Source organism: Cynara cardunculus, assembly GCF_001531365.2.
Source record: "Cynara cardunculus var. scolymus isolate 2C chromosome LG 9, CcrdV1, whole genome shotgun sequence".
NCBI lineage: Eukaryota > Viridiplantae > Streptophyta > Magnoliopsida > Asterales > Asteraceae > Cynara > Cynara cardunculus.
In genome coordinates, this window is record NC_037536.1 from 16,431,136 (window position 1) to 16,452,704 (window position 21,569).

Sequence of the window (21,569 nt, forward strand, 5' to 3'; positions counted from 1 at the left end):
CTTAACTCTTACTCTCACACGATCCTTCGTCTCTCTCTCTCTCTCTCTCTATATATATATATATATATATATATAGAGAGAGAGAGAGGGGGGAGGGAGGGTTCAGAGAATAACCCCAAAAAAATGAAAAAAACTGAAGAACATACCGATAACATTCGTCTAGACGGTATGCATATGTGAATACAAGTATCTGAAGCTGGTTCTTGGTTTCTATGCACATGTGCATGTTATGCACTTGTGTATACCGGACAAATTGTTTACAAATTACATGCATGCATATGTGCATATCGTCCAGATGAACTGTTACCGATGTGTTCCTCGGTTTTTCATTTTTTTTTACAGTCTTCTTCTAAATCTGACCGTATATATATAAATACAACCACTCTAACAAGACATTCAAACAAATCTTTCCGGGGCATTAAGAAACACCAAATATTTTCAAAACAATTTACATTTATTTCTCTAAACTTGACCAACTTTATAAAAGTCCGTCTTTTTATTCATTAAGTTTCTAATATACAACACGTTCATCTCACTGTGATTTATACTAGACATCCTAATATTTTAATAAAAATATTATACAGTTTAAACCGAGTTACGAGTGATTTACTACCACTTATTTAAATTTTAGCAACAATCAAAACATCAATTTCGAGCAAATCATCCCATGAACGAAATTAAACCATCTAATTGGTCTCGAGGGTTTTAATCATAGAGATTTGGAGAAATTCGTGGAGTAATGATAACTTCAAGTGGTTTCACCTTCGGCAGTGCAATCCCTAAGCCTTCGCTCATGTCCACGGGCTTTCCCATTGGTGTCGACAAATCAAACCCTTGAAGTAACCGAGCTAGTGTCAAATGAACCACTTGGAAAGCAAACGTGATTGCAGGGCACATTCTTCTTCCGGAGCTAAATGGAATGTATTCATAATTCTGACCCTGATAATTTATGTTCGAGTGTTGCTCAAGAAACCTCTCTGGTCTAAACTCATGAGGATCTGACCAAACTTGTGGATCGCGATGTAGCTTCCACACGTTCACAATCAAACGTGTCCCCTTAGAGACATGATATCCACCGATATTGCAATCTTCAATGGCCTCATGAGGTCCCGCCAACGGACCTGGTGGGTACATCCGAAGTGTTTCCTTCATTATGGCTTGTAAATACGGTAGGTTTTTAATATCTGATTCTTCCACCCATTTCTCTCGTCCTACATGGATGTCAAGCTCCTCCTGAGCTGCTCGTAGGACGTGCGGGTTGTTCAACAGTAAAGAAAGTGCCCATGTTAGCGTCAAAGCGGTGCTTTCCGAACCCGTCAACATCAAAATCTACCAAAAACATATGTTTAACATAGTTAAGAGTCAATAAACACACTACGACAAAATTGGTTTCAGAGAACTTAAGCTTACAAGACCAAATAATTATACGTCCTATGTAAATGTGTTACAATAAGTTGATCGACGTTTTTGAACGTCCAAACAAATTTTTAGGACAATTTAAAAAAAAAAAGTCATATTACTCTTTTTATATGACATAATTTGGAGGAAAAAAAAATGTCTTACAAAAAAGTGACATAAAAATACGTGTTCACGTTAACACTTCTCAAAAGCGTGACATAAAAAAACAAATATGACACCTTTAAAAAACTTATTAGAATGCTCAAATACGTTCTAACATCCTATTGTAACATATTTACATAAGATGTACAATTTTTTATCCTACAAAATACTTTATTATTAAGACATTTAAACATATTTGACGTCTTGTAAACACTACAATAAAATTGGGTTCATAAGCCACCAAAAAAATAAGCATCATAATACACCACTTTATAAGACTTGATTTATAAGACCAAAAAATAAAATATCAACTTTAAAAATGTTGTAGTAAGTTTATAGGAAGTTTTTAGGCGTCGTAACAAGTTTTTTCTAACATCCTTATAAAAAACGTCGTATTGACTATTTTATAGAACACCATCTGAAAAGGCGTTTTATAAAAACATGTAAATATTCTATAAAAAGAGGGATTTATAGGTGACTTTTTCAAAAGTGTCACAAAATAGCTAATGCATTTTGTATTAAAAGTGTCATAAAAAAACTTGTTAACACGTCCAAAAACGTATTACAAACTTATTACAACGTTTTATTTTTGTCTTATAAATTAAATCTTATCAAGCAGTATATTAAGAAACTTAGAAATTGATAGCGTCCTATAAACCTAATCTTATTGTAACGAAAGCCGATTTTACCATAAATATGTTACCAACCATTATTGTCGCCTTGATGACGGTTTCACGCCGGTGGCCATGCATTTCGCTATCTTTTGATAGGGTCGAAAGCATCACATCCATGAAATCTTCTTCTTCTTTACGACCATCGTTCTCGTTTCTCTTCATAGCGTGTTCTTTAAGCCATTTTTCGATAACGATATCGACCTCTTTTGCTACTTCCTTCATCGCATTCAAATGCCCTCCGATATCCATCCATTCCAAAATTGGAAAGAAATCGGAAGCAACAAAAATGCCACTAAGATACAACCCTTTTTTGATTGCTTCATGCACATGTGAATCTTCATCATCACCTTCAATCCTACACCCATAAGAAAATCTTTTTCGGGCCAAAATTTGTATGGTTACATTGAATGTTACTTGCTCGAACCACTTGCCCATGTTGACTGTGGACATTTGGTCTCCATTCTTTAGGGTCGACAAGGAGAAGAGGTGGGTAATGAAGCTCTTGATTTCCAAGTTACGAACATTCTTGTACTTTTCAAGACGTTGGCTAGTAAAGAGCTCTGAAGTGACTAGCTTTCGAATCTCTCGCCAATATGGTCCATATGGTGCCAGTGCAAAACCAGCGTCGTTGTAGACCATGTGCCGACTAGTGGCCGTATCTGGCCTGGTGGCGAAGTTTCTATCATTGGTGGTGAAACAGTCTTTAACCATTTCCCAACTGCTCACCACCAATGCTTGACGACTACCGAGCCTGAGGGAGTAAACAGGCCCGTAGTCGTCAGCAATTTTTCCAAGAATCTTGGCCACAGGAGCTTGGCCTCTTAGGAAATGAAGGTGACCTATAAGAGGCAAAGCTCCTGGTGGTTCAGGAGCTAATTTGATACTCTTTCTTGTACTGCTTCTTTTGTAAGCAGAAATTAGAAGAAGTATGAGAACCCCTAAAACCGGTAGAAATTGGGGAAAAGTTTCCATGGTAATGTATGGGTTTGTTTTCTTGAATTTGAAAATTGAATCAACACTTCACTTGTATTTATAGATGGGACTTAAAATGTATGGTTGTACTATCGACAATGATATGTTTGTAGCTAACGGAGAGTTTTCGCATTTATGCAAAATCATTTCGACCTTTCAATTGGCATCTGCCATGATTACAAGATTGACGACTCTAATGGCATGTTTGTTTTTTCAAAATTACCTCTTAATACCTCTGAAGTCTGATTCGTTTAGACGTTTGAGTATTAAGAGTGTTTGTTTTATTTCTAAAATAAGAGCTTAAAAGCTGTAAATGTTCTATGAAATTTTAAGTGGTAAAAGTATCACTTAATACCTCTTAATCATAGTTTGTCGTTTACGAAATGGTTCATATTTTGGGGGTTGTAAGAGATTTGTTAGCAAAAACTATTTATATTTTATACTTTTGTAAAAAAATGATTTATCTTACATTAGTTTGACCGATTTAGATTTCAGACTTCAAAAGTAAAAACAAACAATCTTAATGATCCAGATTTCAGAACCTCAACACCTCTTAAAAAACAAACGTCACCTAAATCTTTTATAACGATGTTATAATAAGTTGTCAGGACAAAAATAGACAGCTTAAAAGGTTTTATTAATGAAGTTGGACAATTTAACAGTAGATAAGAATTATATTGTCGTGTTGGTCAGACACTTTACAAAAATGTCATATAAAATAGAGTAAATTACATTCTTACTCTGTGTGGTTTGTTGAAAATTTATATTTTTGTTCTTATGGTGTTGAAATTTATTTTCATTAAAAATTTATTGCTTTTTTTTGTTCCTATGATTTAAATTTTTTTTTTTTTCATACTTAAAAGTAGTGTTTTGATCTCAGGAACGAAAAAAGAAATGAATTGCAAAGGATAGGGACGGAAATCAAAATTTCAAAACCACAATGACGAAATCCGTAATTTTTGTTGTATTACGAAAATTACGTAATTTTTGACTTAATAGTATTTTCTTAGCAGATTAATGAGACTCACAGCTTATTCGGTCAGCTATATATGATATGAGAATCGGTTTATTCAGTGAGTTTCTAAGGAGAGCTTTATGCCAGAAGTCAATTTTTTTTTTCCAAACTTGTCTCCCACAATTAAAAAAATATGCTCATTTTATCTATGAAAAAATCCTCTAAAATAAAAATATTCTAAACTTATACAGATATATTAATTTATAGAGATAATTTTATATATACAAATCATAAGACTTAATAGAAACTAAATTCAGACTTCTTGGTGCTGAGCATGTTTGAAACGAGAGTTGCAATCAGGCCCGGCCCTGGGCACGTGTAGCCCGTGCAACCGCACAGGGCATCAAAGCCCAAAGGGGCATCAAATTTTTATATAATATTAGTTTCGAGTTTTGGGGTTTAATAATTTGAGACTTGGACTTTAATTATAAACAAAGACCCGATTGATCAGACTTGTTAATAACAAACCCAATGACTTGAATCGGTTACAATGGGATAGATGGAGCACAGTTCAGAAGACGACTGACTTTGACGATTTGAAATTGACGATTTCTATTGCTCTTTGAATGTTCGAGTTTTTCGATTTTCGATTTTTGATTTTCGACGATGATGTTCCAGTTTTAGAGGAAGACGGTTAATGGTGACTAGTCTAACGATGTCCATGGGACGATGGATCGATCTTGATGATTGGTCGATGCATTGCCGACTACCAAGGTATGATTTTGTTTCTAAATTCTAACATAGTAACATTTAATTGATCAATTTTGACATTATGCATTCATTGTATTTCCAATTAATACAAGCTCTCTTATCATCTTATGATAATGGTAGCTGACTTGCTGAATGTTGAATATGAAAAAGTAATTGATATTTTTGCTTCAAGAAGTGCACGAAGACATCGTTTTAGTTGATATACTTATATTTGTAATTTGGGGTTTTGGTTTTTATTTTCCCCTTTGTATTTTTCATGCTAATTAATAAAATTTGGCGTAAGGTTGAGCTGCCTAGCTTGACTAGGTTCCAAACCCTTTAGTAAAATCGCATTTTTCATCGTTTCATTTGCTTAAAATATAGACATTGGGACATTTTTTAGTATCTTCGCACGGGGTATCAAAAACCTCAGGAACGGCACTGGTTGCAATTCATCACATGTTTTGCATGTTGCGTACGGAAAATAAAAATGGGAGATATCCCTAAATAATTAGTTATATTCATATAATTATTTTATTGACTAAATAATTCGTAAGATAATTTTATTATTAATAAAGAAATTGCAAGTTACCTTTTTTTTTATTGTAACAGTTGAATCATTAAATCTATATCTATATACTATATTATAAAGTATTTGACAAAAACTTTTAAAAACTACTTTTTATGCGTAAAGTACTGTTTATTAATGCATATTACTCAAAACTCAATATTACAAGTAGATTGTGCGTAAGTACAACTTATTAAAGCTCCATTTCTTCAAATTTATATTTTATTCAAAAATAAAAACATTATTGATTTCTCAAAACCACATAAAATCGTATCATATCGATAGAGATAAAGCATAAAAACTACACATTAAAAAACGAGATTTATCTCGCTGCATTGCGCGAGTACCATTCTAGTTATATTATAAAGCATTTTATATAAACTCTTAAAAATCATTTTGTATGCATAAAGTATTGTTTATTGTTGCACATTACTTAAAATTTAAGATAACAAGTAAATTATGCGTAAATACAACATATTAAAGTTTAATTTTTGAATGTGTAACTAAATAAATATAATTAAATACGGGATAGATATCTCATTTTGAATATAAAAGATCTAAAATATAATTAGTATAATCATTAGTTATARCAAAATAMTTRATTATTATCTTTATAAAAATTATAAAATTAAACGATAAATAAGTAATTCGTTATTAAATATAAATTAAATTATAAATAATATTAAAATTAAATAAATTACATAAAAATAAAAATTTTAAATAGTAAATTTGAAACTAATATCGATATATTAAAAATTGTATTATATCGACATAGATAAATAATAAAACGAAACATTAAAATTAAGATATATCTCACTATATTATGCAAACATTCTTTCAAATTAATTAATATCATTTTTTTTTACAAAATTATATATTTTTTAATATGTGGTGGTCGTCCCATGATATGATAAATTCACAATATTATAAAATATAATATGGAATGTTAAAAATGTTACTTAAATCTAAATAATTAAAATTTTCTTTTTTTTACTGCTTGTTTAATATGATAAATTTATTTGTGGTTTTTGTACTTATTATATTATGACATGTTAAAATTAAGTTTTAACATGTCATTTTCAGTTATTTTAGATTTGTCAACTAATTTATCAGTTAGTTTGTAATTTATGTCAAACACGATCAGTTTATCAGCTAACAACTAGATTTTTAGCCAACTGTTACTTAAATTTGCCAAACATAACTAAAACAGAATACAATAGGGTTTATAGAACATTCATATGACACTTAGAAGGTCTAAGTGTCTTAATAGGTTGTTTTACGTATAAAACCAAAGTTTATAGGACCAAACTATAAAATGCTCTATTTTAGAAACATTACAATAGGTTTATATAATGATTTTTAGATATTTTAACAAGTTTTTTGCAACGCTTTCAAAAATAAAGTGTCATATTAACTATTTTATATGACAAAATTGAGAAATGTGTTATAAACTCGTCTTTTATAGGACACTTTTTCAAATAGTGTCATATAAAATAGATAATACAACACTTTATTTTAAAATCTACCTAAAAAACCATGTTAAAACGCCTAAAAATGTCTTATAACCTATTGTGATGCTTTTTGGTTTGATTTTATAAATGTAAGTCTTATAAAATATTTTTATTATGATACTTATACATTTTAGACGTCTTATACAACCAATTTTAATGTAGTGAATCTAATACTCAACATGATTTCATTTTCTTGCAACTTAAACAGAGATATCAACGAGTCGATCAAGTCACATAATAAAAGCGTTATTAGATGTGTTGAAAACATGACTGTTATGACTTGAAATCCTTGTAATAAGTTTGTCTATATTTGGTAAATTTGATTTTGATATTAATTATCTGCTTTTTGAAAGCCATAATATTCAGATTTTGAAAAAAAAAACAAGTAACCATTTTTATACCGGATGCAACTTATCCCAGTTTATGAGGTCTTGCGATGATTTTAGTTATAGAAAGTTGCTATTTTGGATCACATTCGACATAATTAGGTACAGATCCATGAATTTTTCCATACGATGGCACTACCAAAAGAAAGACTTTGAACTAGGAACTTTTCCCTAGGAAATCCGTCACTAACGGACGATTTGTCACGAAGCTATCACAAAAGTTAGTAAATTGTTGGTGGATAATTCAAATCAGTGACGGATTACCCCCAACATTTTCTGGGTTTTCGTTGGTATTTTCTTGAAAAACATCGAATTCTACTACACCATTGATATTTTCTAGTAATTCGTCAGTAATTACCGTTGAAAATTCCTCTGGGTGAAAATCATTTGTTTTATAATGCACAATATGAAACAGTTACACCTTTCACAAACCTAAATTATAATTTGTGATGAGGTTATCTTGATAATATAAATAAAAGCCTTTTCATTTGAAATCTATTTATTTAATTGTTTAAAAAAACTACTTAATTAATAAAATGATTAAAAATTTAATGATGTTAAATCAATCATAAAAATTACAAGTGGGTGTCAATTAATTGCCTTCATTGAATGTCAGAATATGTAACACATGTTGCTAAAGGACAAATATGGAATTTTTCAGCGTTAGCGCAAATTGCACATTGATATGAGTTGGCTGACTGTTCATGTTGCAGTGTTGCTCATGTATGTTGCATATTTTTTTTCTCGTAACTATGGGTGTTTCGGGAAGATTATGTGCATTTCGACTAATTTCATGAGACCTTGAAGATAAAAGTTAAAAAGAGGGGGGGAAATCGCGTATTCTCGAGTTTCTTTTACTAAGAAAGGAAAGAAAAATAATGTTGGTTTTCCTTCCAAAACTTTCCTTCCGCGTTGCTGATTTTCTTTCCAAAACTTTTCTCCAAAACTTATTGTAACATCTTCATATAAGATACACAATTAGACGTTAATAAATAAACTCACACACCCTTCTCATCTTTTGTGAGGCTTGAACTCTTGATCTCCTACGAAACCAAAGACTCACAAACCGCTAGACCAAAGACTCTTTGATTAGTGTACGTCATCTTTTTGTTTTATAGTATGTGTGTTAGGCATGTTTCACAACATGAAATAAAGAATAGTCATAGTTAAGTCTTTCTCAGCTGCTATCATCCAAAAAATTCCATTATATAAAACGAGTAAACCATGTTTTTCATCCTCTGGTTTGTTGAAAATTGTTATTTTCGTCTCTATGTTTTTGAGATTTCAGTTTTGTCCCTATGATTTAAATTTATCAACTTTTTCGTCCTTGTGGTTTACAATTCTTGCATTGTTGTTTTCGTCTTTCATAGTTTATGGTAAACCACTAACGGAGTTAGCCTCAGCCCTTAAAGACAAAAATATCAATGACTTACAAACTAGAAGAACAAAATACTGTGATTTTGAAAACAAAAGGGATGAAATTTGCAACTTTTAACAAACCACAAAACAAAAATCGTAATTTAATCACAAGGATGGTGCCTGGTTGGTTTGAATTTGGCTCCAAAGGTCAAAAGTATCTGGAGGTCTCAGGTTCAAATCCAAGAAAGAATAAAAATCCCTTTGTGGTCACGGAGGTTCAAATGTGGTGACTCCGGGCTATCTGCAAAGCAGGTCGTCGTTCTGAAATTAGTTGGCTCACATAGCGGGTTGGATATCAATCAGAAATGAAATAAAGATTTCAGATTTTTTTTTAAAACAGTAAGTACCTTACGTTTAACATATTTAAAATGTTTACAATCTTCTACTCTCTCTTTTTTCGCTTCATATAGAAAAACGATGTCCTCTTATTATCTCTTGGTTCACGTTAAGTAACTTGTCAACGCTAAGTTTTTGTATGACCCACACATGTCTACTTGTCGAGATTTAAGTCCTTGTCCGGTTAATATATTTGGACACTGTTTAAATATATGTATTTGGACCGGGCCTAACGAACCACATCATGAGGTCAGTAGGTCGAACCGTCGGTTCTTCATTTAAGATACTTACCATGATGAAGACGATCAAATGTCGGTCAACGACGGTGAAAGAGATAGTTGAATATTATAATTGACGGTGTAAAAATGAGATTATATTAAGGTTTGATATAAAATATGGAAAATGGTAATAAAGGTGAAGATGAAAGTGATGGTTTGTGCTGGTAAGTGGGGTTTGGGAAGGAAATAAACAAAATAAGATAAATGTTGGATTGGAAAGGATCATACTTTGATCAATATTTCGATAAGGGTGCTGGTGGGTCCCTTGCACACCGCACATCGTCCGGTGCGCAAGGGACAAATCGTCAGTAGAGGGTGGTCTTGTTATATAACATCAGGTTAGGTTTCAATTTCTTTTCTGCAATTCAATCCCTATACGCACCAACTGATGTTGGCTACCAAATGAAGGGTCAATTGTTGCAAACGACTTATTTAAAGGTTAGTTTTGTAATTTCACTTTTTAAATGGTTATTTTTAGTCAAGAACCCATTTGTTTTACATGAACATTTGTCAGATTTTACAGTATGCTGAATGTAGTTTACTTTCGATTAATTTTGAATCGTCTCTTGACGATAAAGAATATCAGCTTGCATTTACATAAAGTTTTTACGAATTAGAAGAATAGAACAAAAGTTCTTCATGCCATCCCCAGCGAAATGCATATTGTAAGTGGATTTGTTGCTCGGTAACATCATTTCAACATTGTTACAGATAACAACAAAAAAATTAGTTTTTTTTTATATAAATTGGGGCACTTTTAACTATTTTCACCCAGGACACCAAATATCTCGGGACTGGCCCTGTTGATAGGAATGTGGAACAGTGAGTTGCTATATGACTAATTCATCAAAATGTTGCCCATGGAGGGTGAGGGAGACGTCGACTGGGTTAAAGGGGGTAGTGCTAGACGGAAGCGAACCGTTGATTTCCTGTTTTCCGACGTCGTCGCCAACTAGAGAAGAGGAGGCCATGACTTCCCTTTTTCCGCTGGTCGAACTACACGAAAACCGGGCCAAAGCCCTTCTTCTTGAATGTTAGCATTGTTCTATGCTTGTTGGGCCATGAAAGCCCATGAATGCTCTCTATTTGATCCGAAAAGAATCCAAAGACTCCTCTTTGGCCCATTTAATATTAATGTTAAGAAGTTTTACGTTGAATTTAGTTTATAATTATTTAAGTGTATCCTGAACTCTAAATTCATTGTTGAGGTGTTTGATTCGTATTGAACTCATACAAAGCAGATGAGTTTCATAACTCGTTTTTCCAAGAAAATGACACACAACTGGTTTTATTATAATTTATGCAGCTTGACTGATGTTCTTTAATTATATAAACTGCTTAGTTTGTTACATCTGGTTTTTATACTGATAATTATAATTTAGTTAAGCTTATTAGTGTTCATAACTAGTTAACCTGATGGGAACTACAATATAGTTTAATCCAACATACTTGAACCCCTCCTCTAACCTAAGCCACTGAGTTAACTCTGAAATACCTGTTCAATGCGATTTCTAAGAGGATGACAGATTCCGAATAAAACCAGTTGAAATTATCGGTAATCAACATTTTAATTATATATTATTATAGATATATGAGTGCGGTGTGTGTTTGTAAGTCAAAAACACCATCATATTGAGATGGCCAAAAACCGGTTCCGGGCCGATCCCAATCGGTCCTTACCTTTCTCATAATCGGCCATAACCGGTCCCGGTCCCGGTTGAAAATGATAGGACCGGTATAGGTACTTCATAACCGGTTATGGGCTGCCGGTCCCGGTCCCGGTCCCGGTCCCAACCGGTCCTCGCATTAAAAAAATAAGATTTTTTTTTATTTTTTTTAACGAAATATATCTTTAATACATTATAAAATTTACAATTGGTCACTCAAATACACTTTAAAAATGCGTTTTAATATAATTAAAATTACGTTTTCTTATAAAAATACATTATAAAATTATTTAAAAATATATTTATTTATAAAATTATTTGAATTTTCGAGCCGGGCCGGGCCGGACTGGTCCATAGTCGGTCCCATAACCGGTCCCGGTCGGTCCCACAAAACTACCAAAAACCTCAACCGGTTTTCGGTCCCATAACCGATCCTTACCGGTTCCGGTCCTAGTCCTCCGACGATCCCGAACTGGGCCGGGCCGATTTGGCCATCTCTAAATATATATAGTCAACGCCACTCTCTGGGTCTCAAATTCAAAGTTTGCAGAAGTTAAAAGTCCATAGTGGGTTGGTGGGTGAACTTCACCAACAATTACGTCATCACAACGCCATCTTCTTTGTATGCTACTTTTTCTCAAAATTAATTTAATATTTTGTTTCACTATTAAATTTGTTTATTAATTTACAATGAGGGAATGTTTACAAAATACCCAATAAATTCTAAATGTATTTTCTTAATAAATAAGGGGTTATTTGTAAATTACTAAATGTCTTGATACAAAATGATTAAGTGGTCAAAATGATTAAATGACCCTCATGATATAGTGCAAAATGAAATATAATTATTTGATAATTGTTTCCTATTAAATTAGGATGTTGAATAGTTAAGTAAAGTCCATAATATAAAATCATTAAAAGAGTTTTAAATATATTAAGAGACAACTTTTTTTTTGTCAAACAAGATTCTAAAACTTGTGAATAAATAAACTATTGAACATAGTGAAGTTGGATATTTACATTATTTTAACTCAAAAAATCTACTTGTAATTGATCATAAAATATTAAAATGACAAAGTATATAAATATGTTTTTACTGTTTTCAAAACCTATACAGTTCATACCCTTTGCATGCAATGACATAGCTACCCTTGCCATATTTCGCCGCCCGAACATCGTTCACTCTCCGTAGTAGCCCATTGTTGTCGTTGCACCATGTCATATGTCTCCTTTTTATCTGTTATCTTTTCTAACAGTTTAATGAAATACATATAAACAGATCAGAAAAGAGGATAACCGGAAAAAAGATCAAAAAGATGGAGATCAATGGAAGGGCCAAAGACGGTAATAGAGAGCGGATGAAAATGAACGACAAGGGAAAACAATTGTGTTCGGTGTAAGAGGTTTGAATGGCATAAGGTATGGGAATGATACAACTGGTGTAGGTTTTTTTATTGTAAAATATTCCTAATTGGTTACACGTATTTTTGTTTTTATTTTTTTAATCAGAGGAATGCATGTAATCAATTTCTAAATGTTAAATGATTTATTTATTAAAAAATTAGACCAGTAACTTAATCATTCATAAATAAAAAATATTAATAAATTATTTATCAAAAAAAATAGTTTAGAAATTAATCATTTTAAATAAAAAAATTATTTTGTATGTGATGACTTTTAAAACTTTTAGCAAATCAAATACTAAAAATTACAAAATTAAGTATTTAGTCCGAAAAATAAGATAAAAAACGTATACATAAATATTAAAAAAAAGATAATTTATGATAAATGAATTGGAAATAATTCAACTAGTTTAATAAAATTTACAACTTATTCGATCAATTATATATATATGATTGTTTGGTAGTATCTTAATAATAAATAAAATGACTTATTCAACAAGTTTTTAAGGGGGTGGGTAGGGCTGTAAACGAACTAAATGTTCAGCGAACCATTTCGCAGAAAATTCTTTTATGTTCGTTTATTCAATAAATAAACGAAAATAACAAAAAAAAATTGTTCGTTTAGTTAAACGAATGAACATGAACAAGAGTCTCGTTCGTTCATTTACGTTCATTTATAGATTGAATTTAATATATAACCTTTTATTTATTTGGTTTGAATTAAAATAATATTTATTTAAGTGTTACCTTTTTAGGCTTGTTTATTTATGTTTGTTTTAGGCTTGTTTGTTTATGTTCGTTCATTTACGTTCGTTTAGCATGTTAATGAACGAATATATACAAACACAACTGATTTCTAAACGAATAAACATGAACACAAAGATTTTCGTTTAACATTGTTTTTTCCATACATGTCATTTCAATTAAAAAACAATCCCCTTTCATTTACGAAACAACCCCACCAAACAAATGTGAAAGAGTTATTTATTAATTGTGAAATAAATGGAAATAGATGGTATAATAAACCCACAGCCTTCAAACAGGACTGGGATGCAATACGGTCCAAGTTCAAAGACTCGTCTTTCTATTTATTAAATAAAAATATCTGCATCCATCACACATTCCAAAATCAATGGCATGCCCTTTCATCTCTCTATATAAACCCTACTTCTTCACACATACCTCATCTCCCTTCTTGTCTCTTTCCATACCCCACTTTTATCACCTAATCTCAACATTTCACAACATTCTTCAACTGGGTTCGATTCCATCTACCATCTTTTTCTGAGCGATTGAATATTTATAGGAAAAAGGGAAAAGGGTTTATCAGATGGTGTTGGATTCGTATTATTCGAGCTGGGTGTTTTGTTATTGCATCTAGTTTTGGTCATTTTTGTTGAACAGGGGAAAGGGGTTTTTATCAGATCGAGTTTGGTTCCATATTACTTGACCTGGTTGTTGGATCCATTTTGGTGAAAGATTGGATTTCGAATCGAAAAGGGGAGAAGGGTTTATTGTTCGTAACCCATTTGGGTTTGTTGAATGGGTGCTTTGGATGAGGGTCATTATGATCTGAAGCTTAATGGGTCTGTGGATCTTGATATTGAGCAAGAACCAGAAACTGTAGCCATTGAAGATGCTGTCAAGGTTTTGTTACAGAGCTTGGGTGAAGACATCAATAGAGAAGGTCTTAAAAAAACCCCTCTTCGTGTTGCCAAAGCCCTCCGTGAAGGGACCAGAGGTTTGTTCATTCCACATTATCACCTACTATTCTTTAACTTTCTAGAAAAATCTAATAGATTTCTACTTTTCCAGGCTACAAACAGAAGGTGAAAGACATAATCCAAGGTGCATTATTTCCTGAAGCAGGGGTCGAAAATGGAGTCGGTCAAGCTGGAGGATCCGGTGGGCTAGTTCTCGTTAGAGATCTTGATCTCTATTCATATTGTGAATCTTGTTTGCTCCCATTCCAGGTCAAATGTCATGTCGGTTATATCCCATCCAGTCAACGTGTTGTCGGCCTTAGCAAACTCTCGAGGGTCGCTGATATCTTTGCGAAAAGGCTCCAAGATCCACAACGGTTGGCGGATGAAATTTGCGTTGCTTTTCAACACGGGATCAAGCCGACTGGTGTCGCCGTCGTTCTCCAGTGCTCACACATTCACTTCCCCAATTTCGAGACTCCATTTCTAGACTCCGAACATCAGAGATGGGTGAAGGTTCTAGTAACTTCCGGTTCTGGTTCTTTCGGGAAACATGATTCTCCTACCTGGATTGACTTTTTGAGTCTGCTAAGATATAGAGACATCGATCTAGACACCATTCATTCAAGAACATCCGTTAAAGATTCATGGTGTCCATCAAGATCTTTCTCCGTGATCGGGCCTTCGAGACCCGGGATGGTTACTGCCGTGGCATCGATTTTACGGTCCTTAGGTCAAGATCCGTGTAGAAAAGAACTCGTGGGTACTCCTAATCATTTCGTCAGATGGCTAACGAATTTTAAAGATTCAAACTTGGAGATGGAACTCAGTGAGTTCCCTGGTATCCCATTAAGAACCATCGAGCGTGTGAACTATAAAGATCACATCAAATCAGAGATGAATCTATCATTATGGTCACTCTGCGAACACCAGTTACTACCGTTTTACGGTTTAGTTCATATTCGGTTACATATCCGACGAAGAACCGAATCATGAACGGAAATCTCGTCTACAATCAGTTGTCCATTTTCATGGTTTCAAACTCCAGGTACAAGAAAGGCTTACCAGACAGATCGCAGAAACTGTTGCTCCATTTTTGGGTGGAGATGTGATGGTGGTTGTGGAAGCAAATCATACTTGCATGATTTCTAGAGGTATCGAAAAATTCGGTAGCAATACGGCCACGATTGCGGTATTGGGTCGGTTCTCGAGCGATCCTGCAGCAAGAACGAAGTTTTTGCAGGGAATTCCTAACTGTTGTTTGTAAACAGTAGGGTAAGGGGACGTTTGCGTTGAGTGAGCGGTTATCGAGTAAAAGTCTTTTGAAGTAATAATCCAAATTTACTTATAAGGTAAGTGTGGATGGTGACTATTGTCGGTAAGCTTTCCAAGTAAGTGTTTAGTAAATGAACCCTAAAAAGTTATGGGTTTTATATGTACTACTACTTTACACTACATTTTTGCATTCATATGTGATTCTATTAAGCTGAGAAAGATGTCACAACTTATATGTGAACTGCTATTGTGTGTCTACATTTAGTTTATGTTTGGTAAATTGGCCAATTAGTTGTTTGTTAATAAGCTAGTTGATTAAGAGGTTGTTTGTTTACCTCTTAATAGTACCATTAATAGACAATCTTTAAATCGTTAAGAGGTAAATCTTGTTTGGCAAAAAAGAGTTTGTGCCTCTTAATTGGTTCTAAAACCCTTCGAAAGATTTTTGTATTTTGAACCTTCCTTAACCATTTAGCGTCATAATTTTATCGTAGACAATTATATTTTTTTATACATTATATCATGAAATCCTCTTAATCATTTTGATTATTTAATCATTCTACACTAAACCATTCAACAATTGCCAAATAGCCTCTAACTAATTGTGTTTGATAAAAACTAGTTGATAAAATAGTTAGCCAAAAAAGACGTGTGATAAAAATAATCAATTCTAACAATTTATAATATAATTAGAACAAATCACTAATAATATAATAAGTTTATTAATAAAAATTAATTTGATTCTTAGTTAGATAAGATTTATATTTGTATAATCAGATACGAATTTTAATTTTTTTACATTAATCGATGATTTTAAATAACCATTAGATAATAAAATTAAAGATTATCAACCTTACATATCTTAATTAATCAATAATTTTTCAAAACAATAATAATTAAATTAAATATTTTATTAAAATCATTTATCAAAGTTTTATTTTTATGAAATAGAATAGATATAACTTTAACATTTATGCAACTTATGAAACATATTCAAATTTGCTATTTTTGCTTCTTAACAAATTGAATAATAAAAATAATTAATATTTTAGGATTAATATTAACTAACAATTAATAATTAACGTTAAATAATAAAATTAATATTAATATTATAGTTGGAAAAAAGCTGCAAAAAAACTCTTATTTATAAGCTAGCTTTTGGGCCATCCAAAAGCGACTTTTATTATAGTTGACGCGATGTGGTTTCTTGAAACTGAAAGCTAGTAAAAAGATAGGATATGTAGATGGAGATGAAACTTATTTACGCGCACCTGAGTGTTTCATACAACTTACTCGGTTCTAGATAGATTGAGATTTATTTACGCACACCTGATCGGTGGTTGCACCGATATCGCACACAAATGACGAAACTACTCGGACCAAAGGTGTCGAATGGTCTTCCAATCTACTTCCACGCTTGGTTCAGGAATACTTTCGCCATGAGCTAGACGATTTGTAATGATGATGATTCCTAGGGCTACTAGCAGTAGTAAACATGCCCATACCGGAATAGAATCCTGCAACATGTGTTCTTATAGTCAGATCCCATCTCTTTGTGGGATTTACTCGATAGGGAGGGTTAAATGCACCCTTACCTACTAATTCCTTTCTCTCACACATCAACATCAAAGAATTACTTTTTTATATTTTCAATGTATGATTTGACTTGATTCTGACATAAATAAAGGTGCATATAGCAACGCCCTAGTGTGCAATAAAAATGGAAATATATCAATATTGCAAAGTCTTGCCTTGAATATCAAAGGTTCGCCTTTGCAAGGAAGGTTCCTATCTGCATGCTCGAGAGCATAGCGTACCATGTCAATGATAGTCAAATCGGTCGTTCTTTCTGAGTTATCTGAAAGCGGTGCAACAAACACTGAATAACAAAACCAAACCAAATGAATCCAATAATCCTACACAAAGATGTTCCGAGAGGGTAGGATGTATCTAGACCTTCTAAATACCCTGGCTTGTAAAATAAACTTTAAAAGAAAACATGTGCATGTAAAGAGACGTATGATGAAACGAACACTGAGGGGCTGTTTGGTTCAGGTTGGGGAATGAAAATGAAAATGACTTGCCACTTTGACCTAAAAATGAAATTTCGGGCTTGGAGAACGGGCCCATTATATTATATAAAACCAAATAGGTTCTTTTATTTTCAATTTCATTAATTACAGTTTAATACCTTTTACCAAACATCCCCTGAAATAACAACCCCCCTACAAACAAAAAGCTTCGGCCACCAATCAAAATCTTGATAAGCAAATTTCTATTTTCGGCCAGAATACCAACTTTGAATCAAGACTCACCTGGAACGTCAAAAGTTTGTTTACTTGGATGAACACCGAGAAGCTCTCCCAAATAAATACGAACACGTGCACGTTCAGAGAGTGAAAGTAGATCTCCATGCGTGATTGCAATAGCAGGTTTATGATCTGAAACACAAGTGAAAAGACCAAAAGGGTAATTTGCCAACAGTACCCGAGAGTTTTTTTCGAAAGGGGGTCCCAGGCTATGTTTGGACTAATACTGGCAAATTATGACTGCAAGAAATCAGTAGTAATAAACTCTGTGATCAAGATTGTTGTGTACGTCTGAAATCGAATCCTGGGTAGATGGGATATTCCACCATATCCCCCAGACCTCAACCACTATGCCACAACCCTTGTGGTTAGTACCCGAGTTACTGGTAGAGTCCAGCCTCTTAGGACGTCAAGTGTTCAAACACCAGTAACGAAGAGTGTGCGTGAGTATTTGCAGTATATAAATATTATATACTTCCAAAAGTAAGTGAAATAAATCATTTCATTTTACCTTTGAAAGACAAAAATGGTGAACCAAATAGCTCAGCAACCATTTGTGTATACTGTGTGTCTACTCCATGGCTTTCCACACATTTCAGAACCGAAAGCCCATTTACCACAAATATAACAAAGTTAACCGTCCTTCTTTCATAATAGACGAGTTCATTTTGGCGCGCTTTTCTCTTCATTCTCGCCTGTAAACTTGAACTATCGGAGGCACTATCATAAGAAAACACCATATTATATAAGCATATCTATAACACTAGGACGATCGACCAAAGGACCATTGGTCCAACAGTACCCAAATTACCAGTAGATCCCAACCTCCCTACCTCACTGGTGGTCAAGGGTTCAGGCCTCACCAAATGTAATTAGTGTGTGTGAGTTTTGCCTTATATATAGGTTTAGAAAAGGGAAGATCCAGAAAAAACCCAACGAACTTCCGCATTTTGATTGATTAAGTCATTAAACTTTCTTCTTGAATGAATAAACTATCGAAGTTTCTCATTTTGATTATATAACCTTACCGCTAACCCCCACTACCTTGCTAAACACAAACAATACAGATCGTACTACGAGGGCCTCTCTCACTCCGCTCACCTCCCCTCTGGATATGATCAAGTCCCTGGATTTTTTTAATAAATAAACCATCAAAATTTTGGAAATTGATTACCTACATTCTTTTGATCCAAAAAAGCTACCTATAACCAGCTAGAATTGTTTAAAGAAAAAAAACTTAAATCAGTTTTACAGTTCACAAACCCTAGGCCATTCAAACTCCTCTCACCAATGTCATCGCCACCCCCATTATCGTCCTCTCTCTGTCGCGGCCGTTGGCCATGCCATCGATCTCCCACTTTTCGATTATTTTTTCCGATTCCCCCTCTTTTTGATCTGTCATTTTTTTGTTTTCCAATTGTCCCTCTTTTTGACAAAAAAGAGATCATAAAGAGGCAGATAGATGGCTGGGTTGCGATGGGTGGTATGGAGAACAGACAATAACGGGCAGCAAGGGGAGTGTTGTTGTCGGGTGCGACGGGTATGAATGGCGTAGGGTTTGCGAACGGTACTAATTCAGGGTATTTTTTTTTACTTTTTTTTTATTAACCTGAATATCCAACCCGCTATGCGAGCCGACTAATCCCAGGACAGCCACCCGCTTTGCGGGTAGCCCGAAGTCACCGCATTTGAACCTCCGTGGCTACAAGAGGATTTATATTCCTCCTTGTATTCGAACCTGGGACCTCCAGGCACAAGGTAGTTTTTTGGGTTAAAATGACGTGGGTAACCAACCAATTTCTAAAAGTTCAATAGTTTATTTATTCAAAAAATATTCAAGAACTTGATCATTCAAAATAAGAAAGTTTATTAATTTAATCATCCAAAAAAATTTCAATGACTTGATCATTTAAAATGGTAAAGTTAACAACAAAAAAAAAAAAACTCAACCTTTTCACCAGTTCTCCATGAGACACGCCTTTCTTCATCCAACGCTTGATCATCTCCAGATTTTCAGATAAATCACCGGAAAAGCTGCGAGTGTCGTACAAGCAGAAAGAAGTTGAACTTCTTGGTATCATGTACTCCTGGAGGAACAAAGTTCCATTCGTGCTGCGTGAATTATCTGAAACAATCAAGATTATTGATTTTGTCCTAATAATCGATAAATCGCAACTAAACCCAGAATTATGAACTCAAGATTACATGTAACTTGGGCCCTTTCTGGTGCAAACTTGTCATCTTCAAACACCCTCGAGATCCTGTTAACGAGACTACTTTTCCCGGATCCTTTTGGACCGATCAACAGAAGGGTTGTTGTTATTGGCACATCATAGTCGCTCTTCGTCATGCCACCTACATTTTCTACCCATAATCCAGGGGTATAGCTAGAAAAACACCAAAAAAATGTTCTCAGAAAGGATCACAGTCTTCGACCCAACTTAATAGATTGGATCAATCTTATACACCCTCCGTCCAAAATAAATTCCACCCAATGAAAATGACATACAGTTTTAGGAATTCAATTAATAAAAGGACAATTTTACCTTTAATTATAGAGAGAGATTAATTCCATCATACAATTATAAGGGTAGAATGGGAAAGTGGACATTTACTTTTGAAACTGGACATTTATTTTGGGGCAAACTAAAATAGTAATATAGTTCGAACATTTATTTTGGAACAAACTAAAATAGTAATACAGACGTTTATTTTGGAACGGGGAGAGTAATGAATAACAAATTATGTTATTAAATCACTTCCAGAAAAGGAAAATCCCATTTCATCTTAAAGTCAAAAATCACGTTATAACCGACTGCAGAAAACAAATGAACCAATCCTTCTAAGAAGCTCAACACAACCTGAAATTCACGAACTCGATTAGATCCTCTAATCGATGGTACAAGTAAAAGGGGCCATTTAGTTATATAACCTCAAGGGATGGTTCAAATAAGAAAGGGTACATATCCTGAGAAAGTAAGAAAGAAGGTTCATATATGAATCATTGGAAAATTTTATCATGCATATGTGAAGCATAATAAGTCCATTCATCATGATCATTTAGATTAGGAAACAAGATGGAATCAGATATTTATTAGACTATAAACCAAGCAATACCTCAAAACTTTGCTTTTAGCCACCTCCATATTCACAACTCGATGATTCAATTCATCGTAATTCTGAAGAACTTGAGCATAAGCGTTGTTCATTCGCCTATCGTTTGCTTCACTTTCCAAGCATTTATAGGGATCTCTTAAACTCCTAGAAATTTTTTCCCCAAATATGGATTCGTTATTATCTTCCGCTGTCTTGCCGCCGATCAAACCACCAGGACTGAAACAAATGATCTTATTCAAGCTTCATCTAGATTTCATCGTTCACAGAATTCCAAATTTCTACACAGAAAACCTACCGTGAATAGGGTTTTTTACTCAAACGATCAGCGAGTTGCTTTTTCATTACGTCTTCATCGTCAATGGAGGAATCCGAGGGAGAAATCGTATCGCCGCCCATTACTGCTCGAGAATTGAAGTGACGGTGAGTTGAAGTTAAGTGATAAGGGTTCCGATTCCTTCGCCGAGAAGGTTGACGGTGGCGGAGGCAGGATATGAGGAACTGGTTTTCAACAGTGTTAGTAGAATTAAGAGTTTGGACTTTCTTTAAATTTTGTTTTAATTGCAGAAACTTCCCCCAAGGTTTTGAAATATGACAAGTCTGATCCCTTGGTAGCTTTTAACACAAAGTTTTTCGGTTATAAACCAGGAGACAAAGGAGAATGCGACACGTGGCCATGATGTCCACAT

General features: G+C 33.8%; 3 protein-coding genes across 3 annotated transcripts; 1 reads left to right on the forward strand and 2 right to left on the reverse strand.

Annotated features, from left to right (window-relative positions):
* Window positions 1-705: 705 nt before the first annotated feature.
* LOC112518673 (cytochrome P450 82C2-like) lies at window positions 706-3,206 on the reverse strand. The gene is made up of 2 exons (XM_025126450.1): window positions 2,268-3,206; window positions 706-1,329 (listed from the first exon to the last, which is right to left on the reverse strand). The coding sequence occupies exons 1-2, from the start codon at window positions 3,204-3,206 to the stop codon at window positions 706-708; spliced, it is 1,563 nt and encodes a 520-aa protein (XP_024982218.1).
* Window positions 3,207-13,648: 10,442 nt separating this feature from the next.
* On the forward strand, window positions 13,649-15,772 carry LOC112518725 (GTP cyclohydrolase 1). The gene is given in 3 exon segments (XM_025126522.1): window positions 13,649-14,220; window positions 14,295-15,145; window positions 15,147-15,772. Coding segments are annotated over 3 exon segments (1,353 nt in total). The 5' UTR covers window positions 13,649-14,021; the 3' UTR covers window positions 15,450-15,772.
* Window positions 15,773-16,696: 924 nt separating this feature from the next.
* On the reverse strand, window positions 16,697-21,366 carry LOC112518554. The gene is made up of 8 exons (XM_025126289.1): window positions 21,179-21,366; window positions 20,884-21,099; window positions 19,972-20,153; window positions 19,717-19,891; window positions 18,278-18,486; window positions 17,773-17,898; window positions 17,209-17,315; window positions 16,697-16,974 (listed from the first exon to the last, which is right to left on the reverse strand). Exons 1-8 carry the CDS (start codon window positions 21,277-21,279, stop codon window positions 16,828-16,830), a joined length of 1,263 nt encoding a protein of 420 aa, XP_024982057.1. The 5' UTR covers window positions 21,280-21,366; the 3' UTR covers window positions 16,697-16,827.
* Between the last annotated feature and the right edge of the window lie 203 nt (window positions 21,367-21,569).

What these genes read in the sequence shown, in the direction of transcription:
- LOC112518673 (XM_025126450.1), bottom strand. Translation starts at nt 3,206, where the DNA reads ATGGAAACTTTTCCCCAATTTCTACCGGTTTTAGGGGTTCTCATACTT. An exon ending in TCATCAAGGCGACAATAATG is followed by an intron (nt 1,330 to 2,267) that starts GTTGGTAACATA and finishes TGTTTTTGGTAG; the next exon opens with ATTTTGATGTTGACGGGTTC.
- LOC112518554 (XM_025126289.1), bottom strand. Translation starts at nt 21,279, where the DNA reads ATGGGCGGCGATACGATTTCTCCCTCGGATTCCTCCATTGACGATGAA. An exon ending in AGTAAAAAACCCTATTCACG is followed by an intron (nt 21,100 to 21,178) that starts GTAGGTTTTCTG and finishes CATTTGTTTCAG; the next exon opens with TCCTGGTGGTTTGATCGGCG. An exon ending in CATGGAGAACTGGTGAAAAG is followed by an intron (nt 18,487 to 19,716) that starts GTTGAGTTTTTT and finishes TTCTTATGATAG; the next exon opens with TGCCTCCGATAGTTCAAGTT.